Source organism: Cucurbita maxima, unplaced genomic scaffold (genome assembly GCF_002738345.1).
Source record: "Cucurbita maxima cultivar Rimu unplaced genomic scaffold, Cmax_1.0 Cma_Scf00008, whole genome shotgun sequence".
NCBI lineage: Eukaryota > Viridiplantae > Streptophyta > Magnoliopsida > Cucurbitales > Cucurbitaceae > Cucurbita > Cucurbita maxima.
Genome location: NW_019272024.1, coordinates 3,692,377 through 3,711,305, shown reverse-complemented (window position 1 = coordinate 3,711,305; position 18,929 = coordinate 3,692,377). Strand labels below are relative to the sequence as shown.

At 36.3% G+C, this 18,929-nt stretch overlaps 5 protein-coding genes across 13 annotated transcripts in view; 3 read left to right on the top strand and 2 right to left on the bottom strand.

The window, feature by feature from the left end:
• Positions 1 to 346: 346 nt before the first annotated feature.
• Positions 347 to 5,353, top strand: LOC111482998 (pentatricopeptide repeat-containing protein At1g63080, mitochondrial-like). Of its 8 annotated transcripts, none has more exons than XM_023129070.1 (4): positions 347 to 2,956; positions 3,300 to 3,480; positions 3,629 to 3,698; positions 4,645 to 5,353. In XM_023129070.1, exon 1 carries the CDS (start codon positions 686 to 688, stop codon positions 2,927 to 2,929), a length of 2,244 nt encoding a protein of 747 aa, XP_022984838.1. In that variant the 5' UTR covers positions 347 to 685; the 3' UTR covers positions 2,930 to 2,956; positions 3,300 to 3,480; positions 3,629 to 3,698; positions 4,645 to 5,353. The 8 variants fall into 8 exon arrangements, with proteins under 8 accessions (XP_022984838.1, XP_022984836.1, XP_022984833.1 ...); XM_023129068.1 differs by having other exon boundaries at positions 3,210 to 3,480; XM_023129065.1 differs by having other exon boundaries at positions 3,131 to 3,480.
• A 1,432-nt stretch (positions 5,354 to 6,785) lies between these two features.
• Positions 6,786 to 10,067, top strand: LOC111483162. Its single transcript, XM_023129316.1, has 7 exons — positions 6,786 to 6,890; positions 7,190 to 7,277; positions 7,409 to 7,461; positions 8,403 to 8,705; positions 8,947 to 9,052; positions 9,174 to 9,282; positions 9,775 to 10,067. The coding sequence occupies exons 1-7, from the start codon at positions 6,870 to 6,872 to the stop codon at positions 9,854 to 9,856; spliced, it is 762 nt and encodes a 253-aa protein (XP_022985084.1). The 5' UTR covers positions 6,786 to 6,869; the 3' UTR covers positions 9,857 to 10,067.
• Positions 10,068 to 10,333: 266 nt separating this feature from the next.
• Positions 10,334 to 14,136, top strand: LOC111483115 (BTB/POZ domain-containing protein DOT3-like). The gene is made up of 6 exons (XM_023129256.1): positions 10,334 to 11,050; positions 11,130 to 11,199; positions 11,456 to 12,348; positions 12,458 to 12,713; positions 12,831 to 12,959; positions 13,566 to 14,136. The coding sequence occupies exons 1-6, from the start codon at positions 10,911 to 10,913 to the stop codon at positions 13,923 to 13,925; spliced, it is 1,848 nt and encodes a 615-aa protein (XP_022985024.1). The 5' UTR covers positions 10,334 to 10,910; the 3' UTR covers positions 13,926 to 14,136.
• A 184-nt stretch (positions 14,137 to 14,320) lies between these two features.
• Positions 14,321 to 15,147, bottom strand: LOC111483116. Its single transcript, XM_023129257.1, has one exon. The coding sequence runs from the start codon at positions 15,060 to 15,062 to the stop codon at positions 14,541 to 14,543; it is 522 nt and encodes a 173-aa protein (XP_022985025.1). The 5' UTR covers positions 15,063 to 15,147; the 3' UTR covers positions 14,321 to 14,540.
• A 760-nt stretch (positions 15,148 to 15,907) lies between these two features.
• The window catches only part of LOC111482922 (chaperone protein dnaJ A6, chloroplastic), a 5,657-nt gene continuing 2,635 nt past the window's right edge, over positions 15,908 to 18,929 (bottom strand). For both annotated transcript variants that reach the window (XM_023128967.1, XM_023128966.1), the window contains exons 4-8: positions 18,757 to 18,814; positions 17,512 to 17,554; positions 17,275 to 17,323; positions 17,099 to 17,179; positions 15,908 to 17,016 (exon numbers count right to left, since the gene is read on the bottom strand). In XM_023128967.1, coding sequence (XP_022984735.1) covers positions 16,156 to 17,016; positions 17,099 to 17,179; positions 17,275 to 17,323; positions 17,512 to 17,554; positions 18,757 to 18,814 — 1,092 coding nt within the window. In that variant the 3' untranslated portion in view covers positions 15,908 to 16,155. The remainder of the gene's footprint in view (positions 17,017 to 17,098; positions 17,180 to 17,274; positions 17,324 to 17,511; positions 17,555 to 18,756; positions 18,815 to 18,929) is intronic.

Below are 18,929 nucleotides of genomic sequence, written 5' to 3'. Positions count from 1 at the left end.
TTTTTTTTTTTTTTTTTTTTTTTTTTTTTTTTTTTTTTTTTTTTTTTTTTTTTTTTAAGTAAAAAAATATTAATTAAACTTTTTAATTTTTAAAATATTTATATAAATACTATTTAAAAAAATAAAAAAAAGTATTAATTAATTTTTGTATTAATTAAAATTTTTTATTTTTAAGAATATTTATATAAATACTAATGTTTTTCTTCCAAAATCAGTATTTTTTTTTGGAAATTCAAGGGTACTATAGAACCTTTAAATATTATAAATATATTTTATTAATTTAACGATAAAAAAATCCAATAAAATTAAAAATAACCCTAAATCTTTTTAGAACCAGTGGGGTGTGTTCTGGTTCTGGTTCTGGTTCATAAAAAAAATTGAATTTACGTATAGTTCGATTTACAATGGGTGTTTTTGGTTCATGATTTTGGGTGTGCTAAAACCACCGCCGCCCGGTTTGTGAGACAAGGACCTCTCTGATAGCCGACTACCGGAGATGGGTATTTTCTCTGCACAATCCCTCAACCCCTGCAGCGCCTAGTCTTTCACTTCGTAGCTAAGGTAGATAAACCTTTTTCTACTTCGAAATTATCCATTTCTGTCTCATTGCTTAATTTTCAGACCTCCAGAGAGTTGGGAATTAGCCTCCGAAACCAAATTTTAATCAAGGTCATCTTATTCATTCATGGGTTTTTGCCCATGTTCGAAAGTATGTTCATCTGAGTTGTTTTTCCTCCATAATCGAGTTCTTCACTACCATCTCTTGAGAAGAGCGTGCTATTCTTCCTTGTCGGTGTTGTTGGTTGAAGACCAAGTGTTTGATGAAAGTCCAGCAGCTCATATTAAAGCTTTTCATGAAGCTAACGCCACAAGAAACTGTTCAGTTGTTTGGAGGAAGGGGCAGCTCTTTCCTTTAGTTGTTCGTGTTCTAAAATCTTTGAACTGGACGGTGGCGAGGCAGGTAAGATTCTCGACAGCCGTGAAATATTATGGGTATTTTAACTCTCTATATGCATTTAGAATTATGGTTCATGTATTTTCACTGGCGGGTATGCGGAGGGAAGTTTACTCTCTTCTTAGAGATATTGTTTGCCACACTAGGAAGGCTGAGCAGGATTTATTTGCATTGCTCCCATTTCTTATGGATTCTAATTATGATGTGGGGAAGTTAATAATTGTGTTTGACATGCTTATAAAGGTTTTCTCTGGTAATTCAATGGTTGAGAATGCTGTGGATGTGTTTATTCAAGCTAAAAAAATGGGGATTGAGCCAGAGATTTCGTCGTGCAATTTTTTGCTCAAGTGTTTGGCTGAAGCAAACAAAGAAGATTTTGTTAGATGTTTGTTTGAGGATTTGAAGACTTCTGGCCCAAATCCTAATGTGTATACCTACACAATTATGATGAACTTCTATTGCCAAGGACTAAATGGGCGTGATATCAACATTGAACAAGCAACCCTTTTTCTTGAGGAATTAATGATGAGTGGTGAGACACCCACTGTTGTAACATACAGCATTTACATCCGTGCACTTTGTAAAGTAGTTTCTGTTCAGTCTGCTTTGTTCTTCATTCAAAGTCTGAGACTCAAAAACCAACCTCTTAATGCTTATTGTTACAATCCGATTCTTTATAAATTTTGTTTAGAGGGTAAGATAGAGGAAGCTCTGAAGGTTTTGGAGGAAATGAGGGGTTATGGAATACTACCAGATGCATACAGTTATAGTATTTTAGTTGATGGGTTCTGCAAAAAAGGGGAAATTGAGAAAGGTCTAAATCTGATTGAGGAAATGGAGATTTTTCGATTAAAACCATCCTTAGTCAGCTATTCATCTGTGATTTATGGTTTTTGTAAGAGCGGATTGATGGATGTTTCCCTAGATATTTTTCGTAGACTTCAGAAGCTTGGTTACAAATATGATTTCATTGTTTATGACATCTTGATTAGAGGATTTTGTTCTCATGGTAATATGGATAATGCTTACAAACTCTTGGATGAGATGGTAGACAATCATTTATGTCCTGATGATTTCGATTTTGGTGGGATGATTCGTTGGTTTTGTAAGATGGGACATTTTGATAAAGCGATAGGACTTTTCAATTTCATGCTAAAATATTGTGGTTTGCCCGATACGATGATTTGCAATTTTATCGTTGACGGGTACTGCAGAGAAGGGAAATTGGAGGAGGCCCTGAAATTTATGATTCATATGGAAGATCTAAGTATTATGCCTAACTCATACACCTACAATATAATCATGAAGAGGTTGTGTGAGGAAGGAAGGCTGGAAAAAGTGTGGGAGCTTTTCCCTGTAATGCTAAAGTTGAATATTCTTCCTGGGGTTGTACATTATAGTACCCTTATAGATGGTTTTGCAAAGCATTCTAACATGAAGAAAGCATTAATGCTGTTTGAAAGAATGCAAAGACTAGGAGTTGCACCCAACACGGTCACGTTTACTATTATTATTAATATGTTGTGCCAGAGGAATGAAACATATTGGGCATATAAATTATTTAAGGAATTGATTGTAAAAGGTATGAATCCGGATCAGATTTTGTACACGTCCATGATCGCTGGATTTAGTAGAACCGGAGACATGAAGAAGGCGTTGGCTTTGTTTAAGAAAATGTCAAATGAAGGATGTTCACCTACTGTTGTTACTTACACTTGTTTAATTGATGGATTCTGCAAGTTAAGACGCTTGGATCTTGCCGGGTTTTTGGTTGATGATATGAAGAGAGCCAATCTTACACCGGATGTGATAACTTACACTGTTCTTATTTCTGGGTTTCTTAGACTTGGAATAATTGACAAAGCACACGAACTGTTCGATGAAATGAGAGCGGATGGAATAATTCCAGACGATGTTACTTATCAAACGCTGGGTTTGCCTTCTAGCATTGTTGATCAGAAGTTGGACAGCTGAGAAAATGCTTTGTCTGTGGCTTACTTGGTAGAGTACTCTCTCTATTTCTTTCTCTCTAGTTTGTTTGTTGATTAGAATCACTATTGTCCTTATTCTCATGCATAAAATATGTATGTTTATACCGTACGTGATGAAAAATCTCAAACCTTATCTAGCCTAGAACAACGCACGTTACTAGTTCTGCTTTAAACATCATTCAAGAGATGATGTGATGGTATGGAGACGGGGTATTGCATTTGTTGCTACACCGTTAGTGTAAATTGAAGTTCCTTCTCTTCAGGTCGAGCATGTCGCGAGGAGATGATATGTTTGTCATATCTTTTCTTTACATCATAAAGGTATGTCCTGCCATATCTTTTCTTTCCCCCAGATTGTACACTTGGAACATGGCACCAACTCGACCATTACAGAATGAGAGTCCTATCGGTTCGATGAAGGACATCATGAAAATGTTTCTCAATGAAGCTTGCACTTCCTGAGAAAAAAGGAAATAATGTTATTTACGGCCGAAGAGAGGAAACAAGTCTGTAGCAATTGGCACACACGTAGAGGTATGAAGACTACTTTTATTCTATTTATTTCATTAAATACAAAGCTTGTTCTCGTTTGCTTCAAAACAATTTATAAAAACCAATAATGTAGATCCACTTATATGGTTAAACTGAACAAGCTTAGTATTTCTTGGACATTTCCTTTCAGATCTAGGACATTGCCTGTGCTTGTCGGGGATAACCTTGCTATTTAAAGGGACCACTTGAACTAACGAAAGGTTTGCTCAAATTAATCATACTTTCTTAGACTACTTGTGGTTGCTGCTTGAGAGTAGTTATTGTGTAAGGACTTGTTATTGTGGAACTTACATATTAGGAACACATGGAAAAGGTGTAATGTCAACATGTATGGAGACGGGGGAGATTGAGGGGTTTAAGGTGGGCAATGAGTCGATTCGCCTTTGAGTTTGAAGATGACACTTTCCTTTTATATTCGGGTTAGGAAAAGTCGTTTGTTAATCCTAATAGGTTTTTGTCGTCTTTTGAAGTGATTTTGACATTAAGATTACCATGGTAAGAGCTCAAATATTGACTTAAATTGCTGCCCTCCAAGTTAAGCTTGGTTGTGAGGTGTGTCAGCTCACTTCTTCTTACTTGGGGTTGCCCTTAAGTGGTAATTTGAAGAGTTAGACCTTTTGGGATTCTTTGGTGGAAAAGGTTTACAAATGATTGTCTACTTGAGAAAAAGGTCTTCTCTAAAGGGGAAAAAATCACTCTTATTCAGTCGATGTTGAGCGAGATCCCAAGTTATTTCATGTCTTTCTTTAAGACACTTTTGGGGTGAGCGAGAAAATTGAGAGCGTTATGACGCATTTTTTTGTGGGAGGGGACGAACGAGGGCGGAGGGCACCCCCAGGTCAGGTGGGAGGTAGTGTTGAAACCTATAAGTTTAGGAGTTCTGGGTAGTGACTGTGTCCTTCATGGGACCGAACATGCTAGGTAAAGCTCGAAGGTTCATTTTTAGAGGGGGGGTGGGGGTGGTGGCAACGACTCTCCATGATTTATAACAAAGATAACAAACGCCGTTACATTAATTAGTCTCGTGATGTCGTGATAGTTTAAACTCAAGGGTATTGGAGTAGCTTTACAAGGAACAATGGTTTTTTTGTTACCAGTTACTTATGAAACCTTATAAAACGCTGACGGATTTGACTGTTCACGTAGGGTCCGAACTGCCATCGGTCGAGTGAATTGGCAAGTTGTAAGAAGGTACCATCGAAATGTTACGGTCTGGCTGTTACTCGGATTATGCTGGTTTGTTGTCGTGCTAGTTTCTACTCTCTATTTATTTATGTAACGATGCTTCACAATTACTTCAGGAAAAGCTCAAAGTCAAGAGGCCATCCAACTTATAGTTCATGATTTTTTCAGAGTTGTAGGAGAAAGGGATGTTTCTCTTTGCATGGCAGCCAAATGATTTCAAGGTTATACCACGGAGCCAAACTTAACGATCTATTACGAGCCGGGGAAAGGAATGATCTCAACTACAAGGGTATTATTAGTACGATGGGACAAAGGGCGCACTAACCCCTGATATGCTCTTTTCTCGAGTGTTCCCACTAAGCTCTTTGATCTTGCCCGTGCCTTTGACGGCTTCACCATCGCTCATAATTGGTATATGGATCTCTTTATTTATGTAGTGGTTGGCCTGGTCTGATAGAAGCGTTGTCCAGAAGCTAGTTGCTTCCTAAATGCCTCTTTGACTTTTATGTCCTTATTTATTCCTCGACATAAGTTTGAGATACGTTTCTCACTCATTCCATTGTAACAAAACAATGGACATACGAAAGGGAGGTTTTGTTTGGTCGGTCTAGCCTTAATAGAAACTTGTCCAAAAAAGCGACGAGTGGCTTCTTGAATGCCTTTATGTGTCTCTATTTACTCCTTGATGTAAGTTTGAGATCTTTTTCTCAAACATTCCAATGTAAAAAACGACGGAGATTCAGTGACAAACTCATCGAATAATTGTTCGGGGGAGAAAGGGAGGTTTTGTTTGGTTTGGAAAGACAAACGTGAGGCTAGGAGAGAGGGTAGGACTTTGGTGAGTAGCGGCTGAAACAGTTTGGCAACCCGTGAAGGCTTATTTTGATTTAGACATTTGTTTTGTTTGGTGGTTTCATTTCTTCACAAAACAACCAGTCTTCGACCTTTGGCCTTCACATGCACAATTCAAACAAATACCCTCCGTTTTTCATTTTCCCCATTTTACCCCTATCCTTTTCCTCTATTCCCTGATTCTCCCTATTTCGTACCACGTGAAAAGCTTCCTCGATTTCTGCACTTCGTGGGACCCACCCCTTTGGGCCCACTTTCATATTTTCTAATTCTAATTTTGGTTTTCTTAATTTTCTTTTTTTAAAAAAAAAAAAAACTTTTTCTCTCTCTCTTAATTAATTATTATTGTTGTATTATTGCTACTTAAATTTATTGTTTTTTTTTTTTTTTAAATGAATGAATGGTTAATTTATTTATATATATTATTTTTAGAGGGAAATGCAGAAGGAAATGTATTTGTTCATATATTTGAAAATAATTCTTTAATGATTTTATTTTAAAATATCTTCGTGTCACAATGATAAAACAACCCTTTTATTTTACGATTTAAAATTTTAAAATAAAATTGATATATACTTAATTAGTATTTTGTAGGTCCTAATATTTACTGTATTTGTGTTTTCGACATGATCATAATATTTACTTGTTTTGAAGTGCTTCTCAAAGTGATAATTATCCTCCACAAACTAGTACGAGTCTGTTTAACATGTTTTTTTTTCTCACTCGAGTTCTTTTAACATGTTTGCTCTCGTTCACATGTTTTTTTTTTTAATTTTCTAAGAGTTCTTGAAATTCGAATTATGATAGCTTTGTGTTTTTACGAAATTATATAAAAATAAGAAATAGATACCAAATACATATATTTTTCAAAACAAAAACATTTTGAAAATTTTGAAATATTTAAATATTTATTTTCTTGCCTTTTCATATAAATAAATAAATAAAATCAAAAGTTGAGATATAACCTAACCATTATGTAGCTTTTTTTATGCGTTTTAAATCAATTATTATTGAATAAGACGCAATTAAAAAACACAAAAAGAAATAAAAAAGCGAAAAGGGCATTATGGTCAGAAAATAACTAGCATGGGCTATGCCAAATCGTGCCAATCAGAAGGGACAAAAAAATAAAATAAAATTTATTAAAATAAAAGGAAGAAAGAAAAAAAAAAAAAAAAAAAAAAAAAAAAAAAAAAAAAAAGCGCTCCCGATTTCGATGCAACGTACTAACGTCTATATCTATGGCTCTTCTCTCTCTGTCTCTGTCCATTTGATGGCTTTTTAATGGCCGAGGCTAGAGCCGAGGGGACTCAATCTCTTCTAGCTTCGCAGCAATGGCTGTTAATCAGTGTCAGGTAATGGTGCTTTCCATTTGTTTTAAGTCGACATTTTCAATGCTTGTTATCAAATCACCAAAAGTAAGTTTCAATTAGCCCTTCTTCCTCTCGATTTCCTCCACACTGTAATTTTAGACTCGCAAATTTGGTTTATTCATTCATTTTTTACAGATTTCTGTTGTGCTGGAGTTTTTTTTGTTGGCTAAGAAATGAGAATCTGAAGATTCGTTTAAGCTTTATGATTTTATCACTTGTGTACTCATTTTGCTTTTGGCGTTGCTTTGGATAATGTATTTCCCTTTTTCGTTCCCTTTCAGACTGCAGCTGTGTCGAATGGAGTTCTCGTTCAAGAAAAACTAGCGAAAGTTACTAGACTTGACGAGAGGGAGCGTCATTGTTCTTTAGGTATTTTTCTTAATTACACTTTGTAATTGAAGTTTAGGTATTTTTCTTAATTACACTTTGTAAGTGAAGTAATCCGTAGTTTTAGATTTCCAGTTGCATGATGCTGATAATTAATTGTTTTCGCCCTTCAGAAATTTTGCCGATTCTCTTTGAGAAGACTTCGTTCCCCTTCCAAAATTCTTTGGTAAGTTCCTTTTTTATTGTGTATTGCTTTTCCACTATATTTTGGTGTTCTCTCTCTCTCTCTATTTGTGGCAACAACTTGATGGAGCTCACCATTTCTTCTTTTGGACATGGCGTCTGGGGCCATTGTTTTGTGCAAGAAGAAAATAACTTGGGCAGGTGTAGCAATTAAAGAAATTTATGAAAGTAGCCGAAAAGAAAATTTTTAGAGAAAAAAACTAGCAAATGACGCATTTAGATCGCGTATATCAGTTGTTAGTTATGAAAAATACATGATTATTGTACTTCATTGAAATTTTTGTTTGTTAATTATACATCAAATCACTGATTAGCTAACTTCAATTTCATCAAACTATTATCTATAATTATTATCTTACTTTATCATGTTGGTTACCTTTTGTTTTTTAAAAGCAATGTTGATTGCTTTCAAAATAGTTGATTAAGGTCTAAATTGTTTATTAGTTTCGCAATTATTTCTGTAAAAAAGCTATCCTCTTTAGAAACGCAAAGCAAAATCAACCCACTCACCTCTCACTTCAAATCCCCTTACAGGGCACAATCTCTTACTTTTGTTGTGGTCCTTTACCCACAACCATCAGTGCCCAATCAGATTATTCTCCCATTCAATGGCTCGTTTAATCTATTTCTATTGAATTTGTTTTATTATATTTGATGAATATATAGATCTCTTCAACTGTTTTTATCTAATAAAAAAGATAAACTGCTTTGAAAACAATCCTATTTACTTGTGGTTGTCATTCTCTTTCTCCTATTGGCCCTTGAAATGCATATCTATGTTCTTTGTTTCTTTTTTTTTTTTTCTCTAAACGTTATCATTTTTAAATGAATTCTAGATATTTATTTACCTTAGTTGATGATTCACACTTATAGTTATGCTATATATCTCGTGAGTTTCTTCTCAAATATTCTTTATTTGTTCAGGCCCGTGATTCCTCTAGCTTTTTAAGTACCGAGGGATTCGACAACAGTCCAGAGTGTGATCCACATTTGGCTTTCCTCAGCTTCCTGGAAGTTACCCATCCAACAAAAACTAGGATGTCATTGGAAACTTCAGATACTCGCTTGACTTGCCAGAACGTAATTGACATACACGTGAATGCTGGTGATGCTTGTTCCTCGTGCATAGTAAATATTGATATTGACAAGGACAAGCTGGACAAGCTCAAAACATCTAAATCCTGTGAAGGAACTTTTGAAAGCTTGAGAACTGAGAGTACATTAGTGGTAACTGAACTCATCTATTTACGCAAATTTTAGAGATGGCTTTTCCTTTTAAAAAAATGAAAATCATGATCCTAAAATGATAGCTAATTGATTTGTAAATTATTTAAACCACTCTTATCATGTTTCAATTCACTCTAGACATGTTTTTTAATCATTTGAAATCAATTTAATGGGTTTGATTTTACTTTTTTAAAAGTTTTGAAGACTAAGGTGTGTGATCTGTATTCTACGTCTCTTACAGCGCATTGAGAAGGTACTGCAGAGACAGTCCAGTCTTAAAATGGGGGCGAAACTTGTGCAATATTTGTTGGATCATGGACTAATGTTGCTGAAGTTCTCGTCTAAAGGTATGCACGCATTTGCTTTCTAGTGCTTGAAAAACGAAACAACTTGTATAGAAAATTTCAATCATCAAGGAAAATTCAATAATCTTTTATCAATACTTCAATTTCTTTTGTTATTCATCAGAAAAATCAGGGATCGAAAAGGCTCAGGACGCGTCAAACAACAGGTGGAGAAAATATAAACGTTCTGCTTCATTTGATTCAAGAAAGATTGTTGTTCTTTTCTCGGTATTGTGAGTACCAGATTCCTAATCTTCTTTATTTTGGTCCCAGTCCGATTACTGAGTTGAATTTTGAGCATTTACGAAAAAAATTTATCTTAGAAAGTCCAAAACACAAGTGACTTTTACTGCATAGCTATTGATTGAGGATAGGTGGAGGAGGTTCGAGAAAAAAGTGCTTTAAAATACTTAGACTACCTTTAAATGTTCTTAAATCTTTTGTAAGATCTGAAAATTGTTTTTTAGCACTTTGTGGAACACTACCCTTTTCCTTCTCATTTCATTTCTTTTTCTTTTTCCTTTTTCTTTTTCAGTTTCCCTTTTAAGGGGAAAAAAAATGCTTTTTTGATATAAACTATACCATCCTTGTAGAGAATCAAGATCCAATCTATCTAAATAATGCTACTCCAAGTTTTAAATAAATAAAAAGAAGCAACCTGTAGCTAACTTGATTGTTCATCAAAAAAAGAAATCTTTTATATCAGATGATTTTGCCATTTGCAGGTCAAGCTTGGGAACCTTGATATTGATATATTTGACTCTGAGAGTTAGGCAGCAGGGTGGGGATGGATCTGTTGCTATGTAGTCTTGTATGGTCCTTCTCCTTTGCCTTTCTACAAATCTATTAAAATAGTTTGTTTTTAAATTTGATGTTCTTATAGATCATCTTATTTGTACATAAATGTTCTTCCACTTCATGGCTCCCGTAGGAACTGAACACAGTAGTGTGTGATTAGTGAATGTGTTTTGGCAATGGGATGATCCCCTCCTTGGCAAAGAACTTCAAATCCTTCATGTAAATTTCAAAAACTTTATGAATGTCAATAATTTATTAAATGCAAAATTATAAAATGTTGTTCATAAATAAAAAAGCTGAAAACTCCGATACCTAATAGAAGCTTTTAAAAATTTTGAATTAGAAGTTCAAAGACGTGTATCTAAAACAAGAATTCTTTTTTGAATAGATCAGTGTGGAGCTATTTTTGTAAATTTTGAAAAGGACTAACAAAAGGCTGAGTCAACAAGGTGGCATTTTCCTAATAAACATTGTACATTAACAACTAATCCACACATATCCACTGGTTGAGTTATGGTAGAGGAAGATGGAAGAAAATGTGGTGATATGATACCCAACATTCTTCATCTCCCTCATAAATGAGGCACAATATCAATCTCCCACCACTGTCTCTGATATTGAAACAAGAAATGGATGAGCATTTCCATGGACCCTCTTTAGTGGATGCCTTCCATCACAGCCACATATACTTGCTTCTGTTGCATTTATTTCCCCCTTGCACTGATCCCCTTTGAAACCAGATCAAATCCATAAGAGAGATCATGATATGAGATACATGAGTGAGAGACGCCCGACCAGAAGATCGTGATTTCGAATAAACTCATCTGTGAGAGACAGAGAAACATGAAGTCTCTTACTGCAATGCCAAATACCGAGAGCGATTCGGAAGGAGCCGAGCAAGTTCACGACTAGAGGATCGTGATTCCTAACAAACTCATTAGTGAGAGACGGAGGAACGTGAAGTCTCTTACTGGAATGCCAAATACCGAGAGAGATTCGGAAGGAGTCGAGCAAATTCATGACCAGAGGATCGTGATTCCAAACAAACTCATCAGTGAGAGACATGAACACGGAGTCTCTTACTAGAATGTCAGATACCGAGAGCAATTGGGAAGGAGCGGAGCAGGTTCACGACAAGAGGATCGTGATTCCGAATAAACTCATCACTGAAGCTGATTGCATCAACAACAAAAATGACGCATGGTAGAACCTTGAGTTCATCTTAGAATCTAGAATTATGAATTTAGTGTTTTGAATACAATCTCTGGTCTTCCCTTTGCAGGTTTATCACCACTAAGATCCCAACAGATTTGAGAATTCAAGTTCAAGAGATCACCTTCAATGTTCACAAGGTAACTAACTAACTATATGCAAATAAGCTACAACTCAGCTTCATATGATATTAAACATGAATGCAGTAAAAAGAGTTCTTGAAGCCATTCTTCCTAAAGAATCAAGAATGAACAAAAAGGCTAACTAAGATCTCAATCGTTTCTATTTCTCAATTTCTATCCGACTAAAATTTCGGTGTATAAGATCATTCTAGTTGCTCAATGATAAACTAAAATGTAAGAGATAAGCTTCTCACCTCAACCTTTCTTGAAACAGAATACATTGATCTCAAAATGTGGCTACATAGTCCGAATGGAACTTCAATCTTCGATCTCAACCCAGGGATATGACCTAAAGCTCGAAAACTTCCCCGGTGGATCGGAAACATTCGAAATGGTTCTCAAATACTGCTACGGTTTCCCAGTAGACCTGAACTCGGGCAATGTAGCCCCATTAAGATGTGCATCAGAGTTTTTGGAGATGACAGAGGAATATGAAGATGGAAACCTCATATCCAAGACGGAGTCCTTCCTCACATTTGCAGTCCTTTTATCATGGAAAGAGTCACTGGCTGTTCTCAAAACTTGTCAGAGACTTTCTCCATGGGCTGAAAATCTTCAAATTGTGAGACGATGCTGTGACTCGATAGCTCGGAAACTCTCTAGAGAGAACATAGTAGGAGATACAGTCAGTGAAGATGCGTGGTGGCTAAATGATTTAACCACACTTCGCATAGACTATTACACAAGAATTATAACTGCAATAAGAACCAAAGGTATAAAGCCAGAGATTGTAGGTCAAAGCATAGAGCAGTATGCAAGGAAGTGGTTGCCAGGCATTGAAATGGAAACAGGACTTGGAGAATATACACAGGACAAAAGTGACATGCAAGCAAGTACTTCGAGTTGTAGGAAAGATGAACTTGGAATTGGATACAACAAAGAACATAAATCCATTATTGAAAGCCTATTAAGCATACTTCCTCCTCAAAGAGAAGCAGTTTCTTGCAAGTTCTTGTTGCAGATGCTAAAGATGGCAAGGGTGCATTCTACATCAGCAGCTTTGGTTTCAGAACTAGAGAAAAGAATAGGAATGGTGTTGGAGGATGCCAATGTGATTGATATTTTAATACCTAGTTGTACAAGTTATGACCAAGGAAACTTGCCAAAGTAAGTATTGTTCTTAGAAGCTCAATACGTACCGATTAGAAGTCTCCAACGCTTATCGAATTCACTAACAGTCATATTCTTTGATTTTCATCAATGACTTGCTCCTCAGTTCCCAAGAACGCACTATGCATGACATAGAAGTAGTGCAAAGGCTCCTAGAATATTACTCACTGTTTGAACAACAACAGCAGCAACATAGAATTGGGAACTCTAATGTGTGTAAGCTCATAGACAATTACCTAGCTGAACTTGCAAGTGATCCAAATCTCTCCATCACTAAGTTTCAAACTTTAGCCAACTCACTATCAGAAAATGCAAGGCATTGTCATGATGGATTATACAGAGCCATTGACACCTACATCAAGGTTGCATATTGATTGTCTTGTTTTTAATAATTTTCTCATTTGCTGCAAATTATACACGCTTGGAACGAAAGAAAAAAAAAATCGCTTTAGAGACTTACAGACTTTTCTTCTCTACAGACTCATCCTTTACTATTTGAGCACGATTGGAGAAAGCTATGCAAAATCATGAACTGTGAGAAACTGTCGCTTGACGCTTGTGTGCATGCTGCACAAAATGATCGACTGCCTCTAAGAACTATTGTTCAGGTGACATTATATAAGCCCTATAACTTAGAGTAATCTAGTTTAAAATCCCAGCAACATATTTACACTGTAGAATATAATTAAAACAACAAGCAAAGATAGAAGAATCAGAGCAGATAGAAGCATCAGAACATAAAGGCTGCCCATAGGCTCTCGAAGGGTGTAGACAAAAAGGAATATGGCTTACTAAAACCAATTGCCCTTATCTCCCGACAAAGAGATAAGGTTTGTCACAAATACAATATACTGCATAACATATCTCAAACAAGGTTAAATTAAGATCATCAACAAAAAGCAAATTGTAGAAGCATCTTCCCTGAGTCCTATTTCCTACTCATATATTAATAACAATAATCCTTCCATGCATTCTCCCTTTCATAGCCCTAGTGGAAAAGACCCATTTATGTTCCATTGTAGTAATACTAATACAATTGGCATAAGGAAGAATGTATTCACTGCTTATATAGTAGGCAGTCAGAACAGGGAAGTAATTAGACATATAAGAAGACTATAATATTAGATGTCTACATCTTTTTCTACTTTGAATAAGTAGTGGGTCAATAGTTTAGAGTTCAAAGTGGTGATCACAATGGTTGAGTGAATATGCAGGTTCTTTTCTCAGAGCAAGTGAAGATGAGGTCAGCGATGAAAGAAAAGGAGAAAGCACCTAATAGTGATAACTCAGATCAAGATGGAAACCACTTATCAATGGACAGAGAGATTAAAAACCTCAAGGCAGAACTCGAGAGCGTGAAGGCACAGATGGCAGAGCTGCAAAGTGACTACTCAGAGCTGCAACAAGAGTATGAAAAATTGAACAAACAGAAAAATGTAACAGGTTGGGGATTGGGTTGGAAGAAGATAAAGAATTCCTTCCACACAAGAGTTGATGGAGATGAACCTGCCCATCGGAGATCTAGCCAGACTAGTTCTCGAATGAGCTTAAGACAAAGATTATCACTGACCTGAAGATCAGATTCCTCAAAATGATAAATGGTTCAAAGAAGTTGCTATTCTACTTCACTTGTGCATGATTGTCTTGTGGGTGTATAGAGATACAACTCCAGGTCTTTTATATTGTTTACCTAGCAGAATGCAGACAATATATCCTATCTTTTCCATAAGAACATCTTTCACCAAGAACAAGAACAAGAACAATATAAAATATGGATTTTTTGTATCTTTTTCTTTCCAATAGCTACAAAGACTACAGAAAAAATAGTTTTACGTAATGAGCTTTTTCATACAGCATGTAATGGCATTTGTCAAGTCATTATAACCACATTATTGCTACCGAATATTTGATGATGAACCCACAACACATTCAGGAATTATCTAACTAGAATCCACAGAATACGTGGGAATAATACAAATGCAACTCTAATGTATTTATTGATTCAAGCAACAGAACAGAACTTCCTCCTGCAAAACATCCCATAAGAGGGCCAACAAGTTCATTTCATAATTAGAAAATCAAACATTTATCATTAAGCTCATCAACCTATTACACTATTATCGTTTAGAAGAAGAAGAAAATCCAAAACAGATCACAATTAAGAAGCAACTGGGATACGTTTCTTCACACTACCTACCAGACCTCATGCTACTCCAAGGAAACTTAGTCGATGGTTCAACAGTTTCAGCACTGCCAGTTCGTCGGCGGCTTCTATCAGAAAAACCCTTGTAAGCTTTGAATCCAACAGGCTCCTTCTCATGTAGCCAATGCCTCTTGGCCTCGCCCTCCTCAACAATGCTGGACTTAGACTGTTTATTCATATTCCTCTTGTCCTCCTCTATAATACGGATCGGATACACGTCCGGAGAGATTGATAAGGAATTCCTGAGAGTAACATAAGCCTTCTTGTAATCAGGCTTTGCGATCAAAAGTCCTCCGCGCTTCTTTTTCTTCCCGTCCATGTTGAGAGTACGAACTTTATCGACCTCAAAGCCGTATAGGCTCTCAAGGACGCGCTTGATTTCGATTTTGGAAGCAGAAGGAATGGTTTTGAGAGCAATTTCAGTGATGTTGGTGAAGGAGGTTGGCATAAGAAGCTTGATTGGAAGATTAGCGAAGTGAACAACTCTTCTCCCGAGTCTGCTTCCCATGTTCTCGGCTTTGCTTTCTTCGCTTGGCGCAGTTTCTCCCAAGAGCGTCTATGAACAGCAGGCGGAGAAGGATTGAAACGGAACCCTGCAAGATGCGAAGCTCTGGGAGATGAAAACGAAAGCGTTGCCAAGAATCGGGCTGGACCGCGGTTGATGCTACACTAAGCCCACTCAGAAGCCCATTAAAGTTTTTTTTTTTTTTTCTTTTTCTCTTTTAATTTCCTTTTAAAAGACAGAGGAAGTTCACGTTGGGTTGGAGTCGAACCTCCGTGATCCCACCTACCCTCCTATTTCCATTTTCATTTACAGAAATTTCTCCTTTAATTTTGAAAATTTTCTCATTTAATAGGAAATTCACATGTGGAATTTAATTTCTCCTTCTTTTTATATAATTTTAGAAACAAAATATTAATTTCGAAGAACTTTTTGTAATATTTAATTACATTTTTCATATAATTTCTATTAAAAATTCAAAACATTATAATAAATTCTATAATATTTCATAACAAAATAATAATAATAAATTGTTGAACCCAATTTCTAAAAATTTAAATTTTAGTATTATAAGATATTTTAAGTAAATATATAAATATGTATGGAATACTATCTTTGGCACGAGAAGGGAGTGCCTTCTTCACTGTTTAAAACTCACCATCAATGTCTCGACGTTCAGTACCTTGTACTCGAACATTGGTTTGAGGTATTTTCTCTACTCCTATTCTAACTGACTTCCATAGAGCCTCGGGTTTATTTACCAAGTAAGTGAATATATATAAAAAACATGAATCCTATGGTAAAGAAATGAAAGCTCCCCAAAAAGTGCATTTTTTAAATCTGCAGTCAGATTGGGAAGAAGAATAAGAGGGTTATTTAAGTAAAACCAATCCCACCAGGTCCAGAATATATGTCTGTACTGAAATATTGTCGATCAAAGAGTGTTCATCTTTGAGTTACATTTCTTCCTATCATATCATTCATAATATTGTTGACAAAATTGTACTAATAATATTGAATTACCTACTACGCTACAACCTACATGTATCAATCCTTCCAATTCCTTTTCTGATCTGCCTTTAATTCAATGCAACCGCTATTATCTTCTACTGCTCACAGCTTTGCCTTTGCTCAACTCCGAGAGTTCCTCGATCAACTTCCTCTCGTTGCTGCTCAACTTTTTCGGAATTTCGACCTGTACGCGAACTAACTGATCCCCCCTCATGTTCCTTTTGTTCAGAAGAGGAACTCCTTTCTTTGACATCACAAGTGTTGTATTTGGCTGTGTCCCGGCAGGAATTTTCAAATCAACCATGCCATCTACAGTTGGAACCTTGATGGTAGTGCCCAAGATGGCATCGATGTAGGACACTTTGCAAGTGTACAAGATATTGGTATCGTCACGTCTTAGGACAGGGTCAGGTGTAACGTCGATAATAACAAAAAGATCCCCAGGAGATCCTCCTCTTCTTCCTGCATTCCCTTCATTTCGAACTCTTAGACGACTACCACCATCAACGCCTGCTGGAACTTTTAAACTTATCCGCTTTGTTCTCCGTACTCGCCCATCCCCAGAACATGTGTTGCAAGGTGTGGATATTTCCCCAGATCCGCCACATGAAGAGCAAGTCATGACCTGCTGGAAGACACCTAAAGGAGTCCTGGCTGATGAGACGACCTGGCCTTGACCACCACATGTGCTACATCTAGTTGGTTGGGTTCCAGGTTTAGCACCAGATCCTTCACAAGTCCCACAGCTCTCCAGTCTGCTAATCTCAATCTCCTTTTCGACACCAAAAACAGCCTCCTTGAAGTCCAACACGAGATTGTAATACTCATCTTGTCCATCAACTGCTCTACTCCTTGAACCTCTGCCTCCCATGCCCATACCTCCCATACCGCCCATGCCACCCATGCCCTCAAATAGAGACTCAAAGAGATCAAAAGGATTACTGAAATCCTGAAGAAGTGCAGACGAACACAAGTCAGGCAAAGAAACTTCATAACTATATTTTTCATATTTCTATCAGAGAATTACTTACCCCCATGCCCATACCAGCACCTTTAAGGCCAGCCTCTCCATATTTATCATAGAGTGAGCGTTTCTCATCGTCAGACAAGACCTGAAAAAGGTGAATTCCAGGGATATTAGATGCCATGGGTCATACTCCAAACTGTCAAATCTAAACACAAACATGAGCTACAAGACTCTTCTTACTTCATAAGCATTACTAATTTCCTTGAACTTTTGTTCAGCCCCAGGATCTCTGATTGAACATAAAACAACGAGTTAAAAAATACATATTATTCAACTGAACTACCGCTGAATAGGAAAATAAAGAATGACTAAAACTAAGATCGGAAAAACAAGGTTAAAGTGGGACCCTGTCATGTCTGTTATAATCTGTACCACTGCCTAGTTTTTTCATCCCTAAAAGGAAGTTATTTAACTTACTTGTTCACATCCGGATGGTAACTCCTAGCCAGTTTCCGGTAAGCTGAAGAGTGCAAAATATCATATCATGAGGGATAAGGTAATATGTAATGGATGAGACATATCTAGGAGTCAGTATTAAGTTAGATGAAAAAAGTAACAAATCAAATATACATCAGAAGAAATCCCTTCCTCAGATTCATGTCTTGAATTGGCATACTTGTTCCTCCTCCAAGAACATAATCACCTAATTGATTCTACCGGGCATAAGCACCACTATATCTCTTTCACAGTTTGAATATATTAACTAATCTTTCTAATAGGTGGCACTCATTCTCCGTATAAAAAAAAATGTGGGTGCTTTCTTTGGACGTTATCCTTTCACGGACTTTTCGTTTCTCAGTCACAAAATACAAATGCACACAAGGCTTTATTCAATGTGAGACAACATGTATCATGTATATTCATTAAGCAAAAGCAGAATCAGATAGCCATTTTCCCCAAATATATGACGTCAGATTTATGATGGGGGTGTTTATCAGATCCATATTAGTAATTAGCTGGAAAGTGAGGAAAGTTCGTTAGCACGAGTCCCTAACCATATCTCTACCAATGTGCTCCTCAAATTCCTATTCCTATTAGAACACTGAAAGAAACATAATAGAATAAACGATATTTCATTATGCATTAAAGATAATAGCCATCAACAAGCAGTGAAATACAGCCCAATAATAATGAAAGCATAGAAAATGGGGCATTTAAAAAAATAAAGAAATAAAGAAATTCAACGGAACATGAACAAAGGCCATGGCATGTTGACAGGATAATGCCACCTGATCCAATAAGGACTTGACAGAATCAACTATTATAAAACTGGTCAAAGAAATTAGTGGTCATAGATAAACAGTGAAAGATCTTGAAAGGTCTTCAAACTTATTAATCTGAATATTTATTATTTGATGAGTTAATTTGCCTTGCTTAAGTCCTAAATGCAGGAGAGATCACGAACAGTACTTGTAATGACTAAAAGAAAACTCAAATCCTGAAGAAAAAATACAGTTTATCGCAACCATTTGTGAGTTAATAACTTGTTGCTACAATTAGATTCAACGTATTGCTGCCTTAAATTTGCATAAAACAAGAAAGAGAGAGAAACCTTCCCACCCCCCACCCCCCGACTGTGGGAGGGGGGTAGATGTTCAAGACATGCAAAATAGCAACACAAAAACCAAAAAGTTCAATAGATTCTAAGGAAAAGTTAGATACCACTTTTAATATCAGATTTACTGGCATTTTTGGACACTCCAAGGATAGAGTAAAAATCCTGCAAATTAAATAATGAACGTTATAATTTTTAAACAATAGCAGAAGAAAATCTCTCGACCTACTCTTTTTTTTTTTTTTTTTTTTTTTTGGGGGGGGGGGGGGGGGGGGGGGGG

Bases quoted from the DNA above. Each gene is read 5' to 3' on its own strand.
- LOC111482998 (XM_023129070.1), top strand. From the start codon at position 686: ATGGGTTTTTGCCCATGTTCGAAAGTATGTTCATCTGAGTTGTTTTTC.
- LOC111483162 (XM_023129316.1), top strand. From the start codon at position 6,870: ATGGCTGTTAATCAGTGTCAG. The intron at 7,278-7,408 runs GTATTTTTCTTA...TTCGCCCTTCAG, and splicing joins GGAGCGTCATTGTTCTTTAG to AAATTTTGCCGATTCTCTTT. The intron at 8,706-8,946 runs GTAACTGAACTC...CGTCTCTTACAG, and splicing joins GAACTGAGAGTACATTAGTG to CGCATTGAGAAGGTACTGCA.
- LOC111483115 (XM_023129256.1), top strand. From the start codon at position 10,911: ATGAACACGGAGTCTCTTACTAGAATGTCAGATACCGAGAGCAATTGG. The intron at 11,051-11,129 runs GTAGAACCTTGA...TTCCCTTTGCAG, and splicing joins AACAACAAAAATGACGCATG to GTTTATCACCACTAAGATCC. The intron at 11,200-11,455 runs GTAACTAACTAA...TTCTTGAAACAG, and splicing joins TCACCTTCAATGTTCACAAG to AATACATTGATCTCAAAATG.
- LOC111483116 (XM_023129257.1), bottom strand. From the start codon at position 15,062: ATGGGAAGCAGACTCGGGAGAAGAGTTGTTCACTTCGCTAATCTTCCA.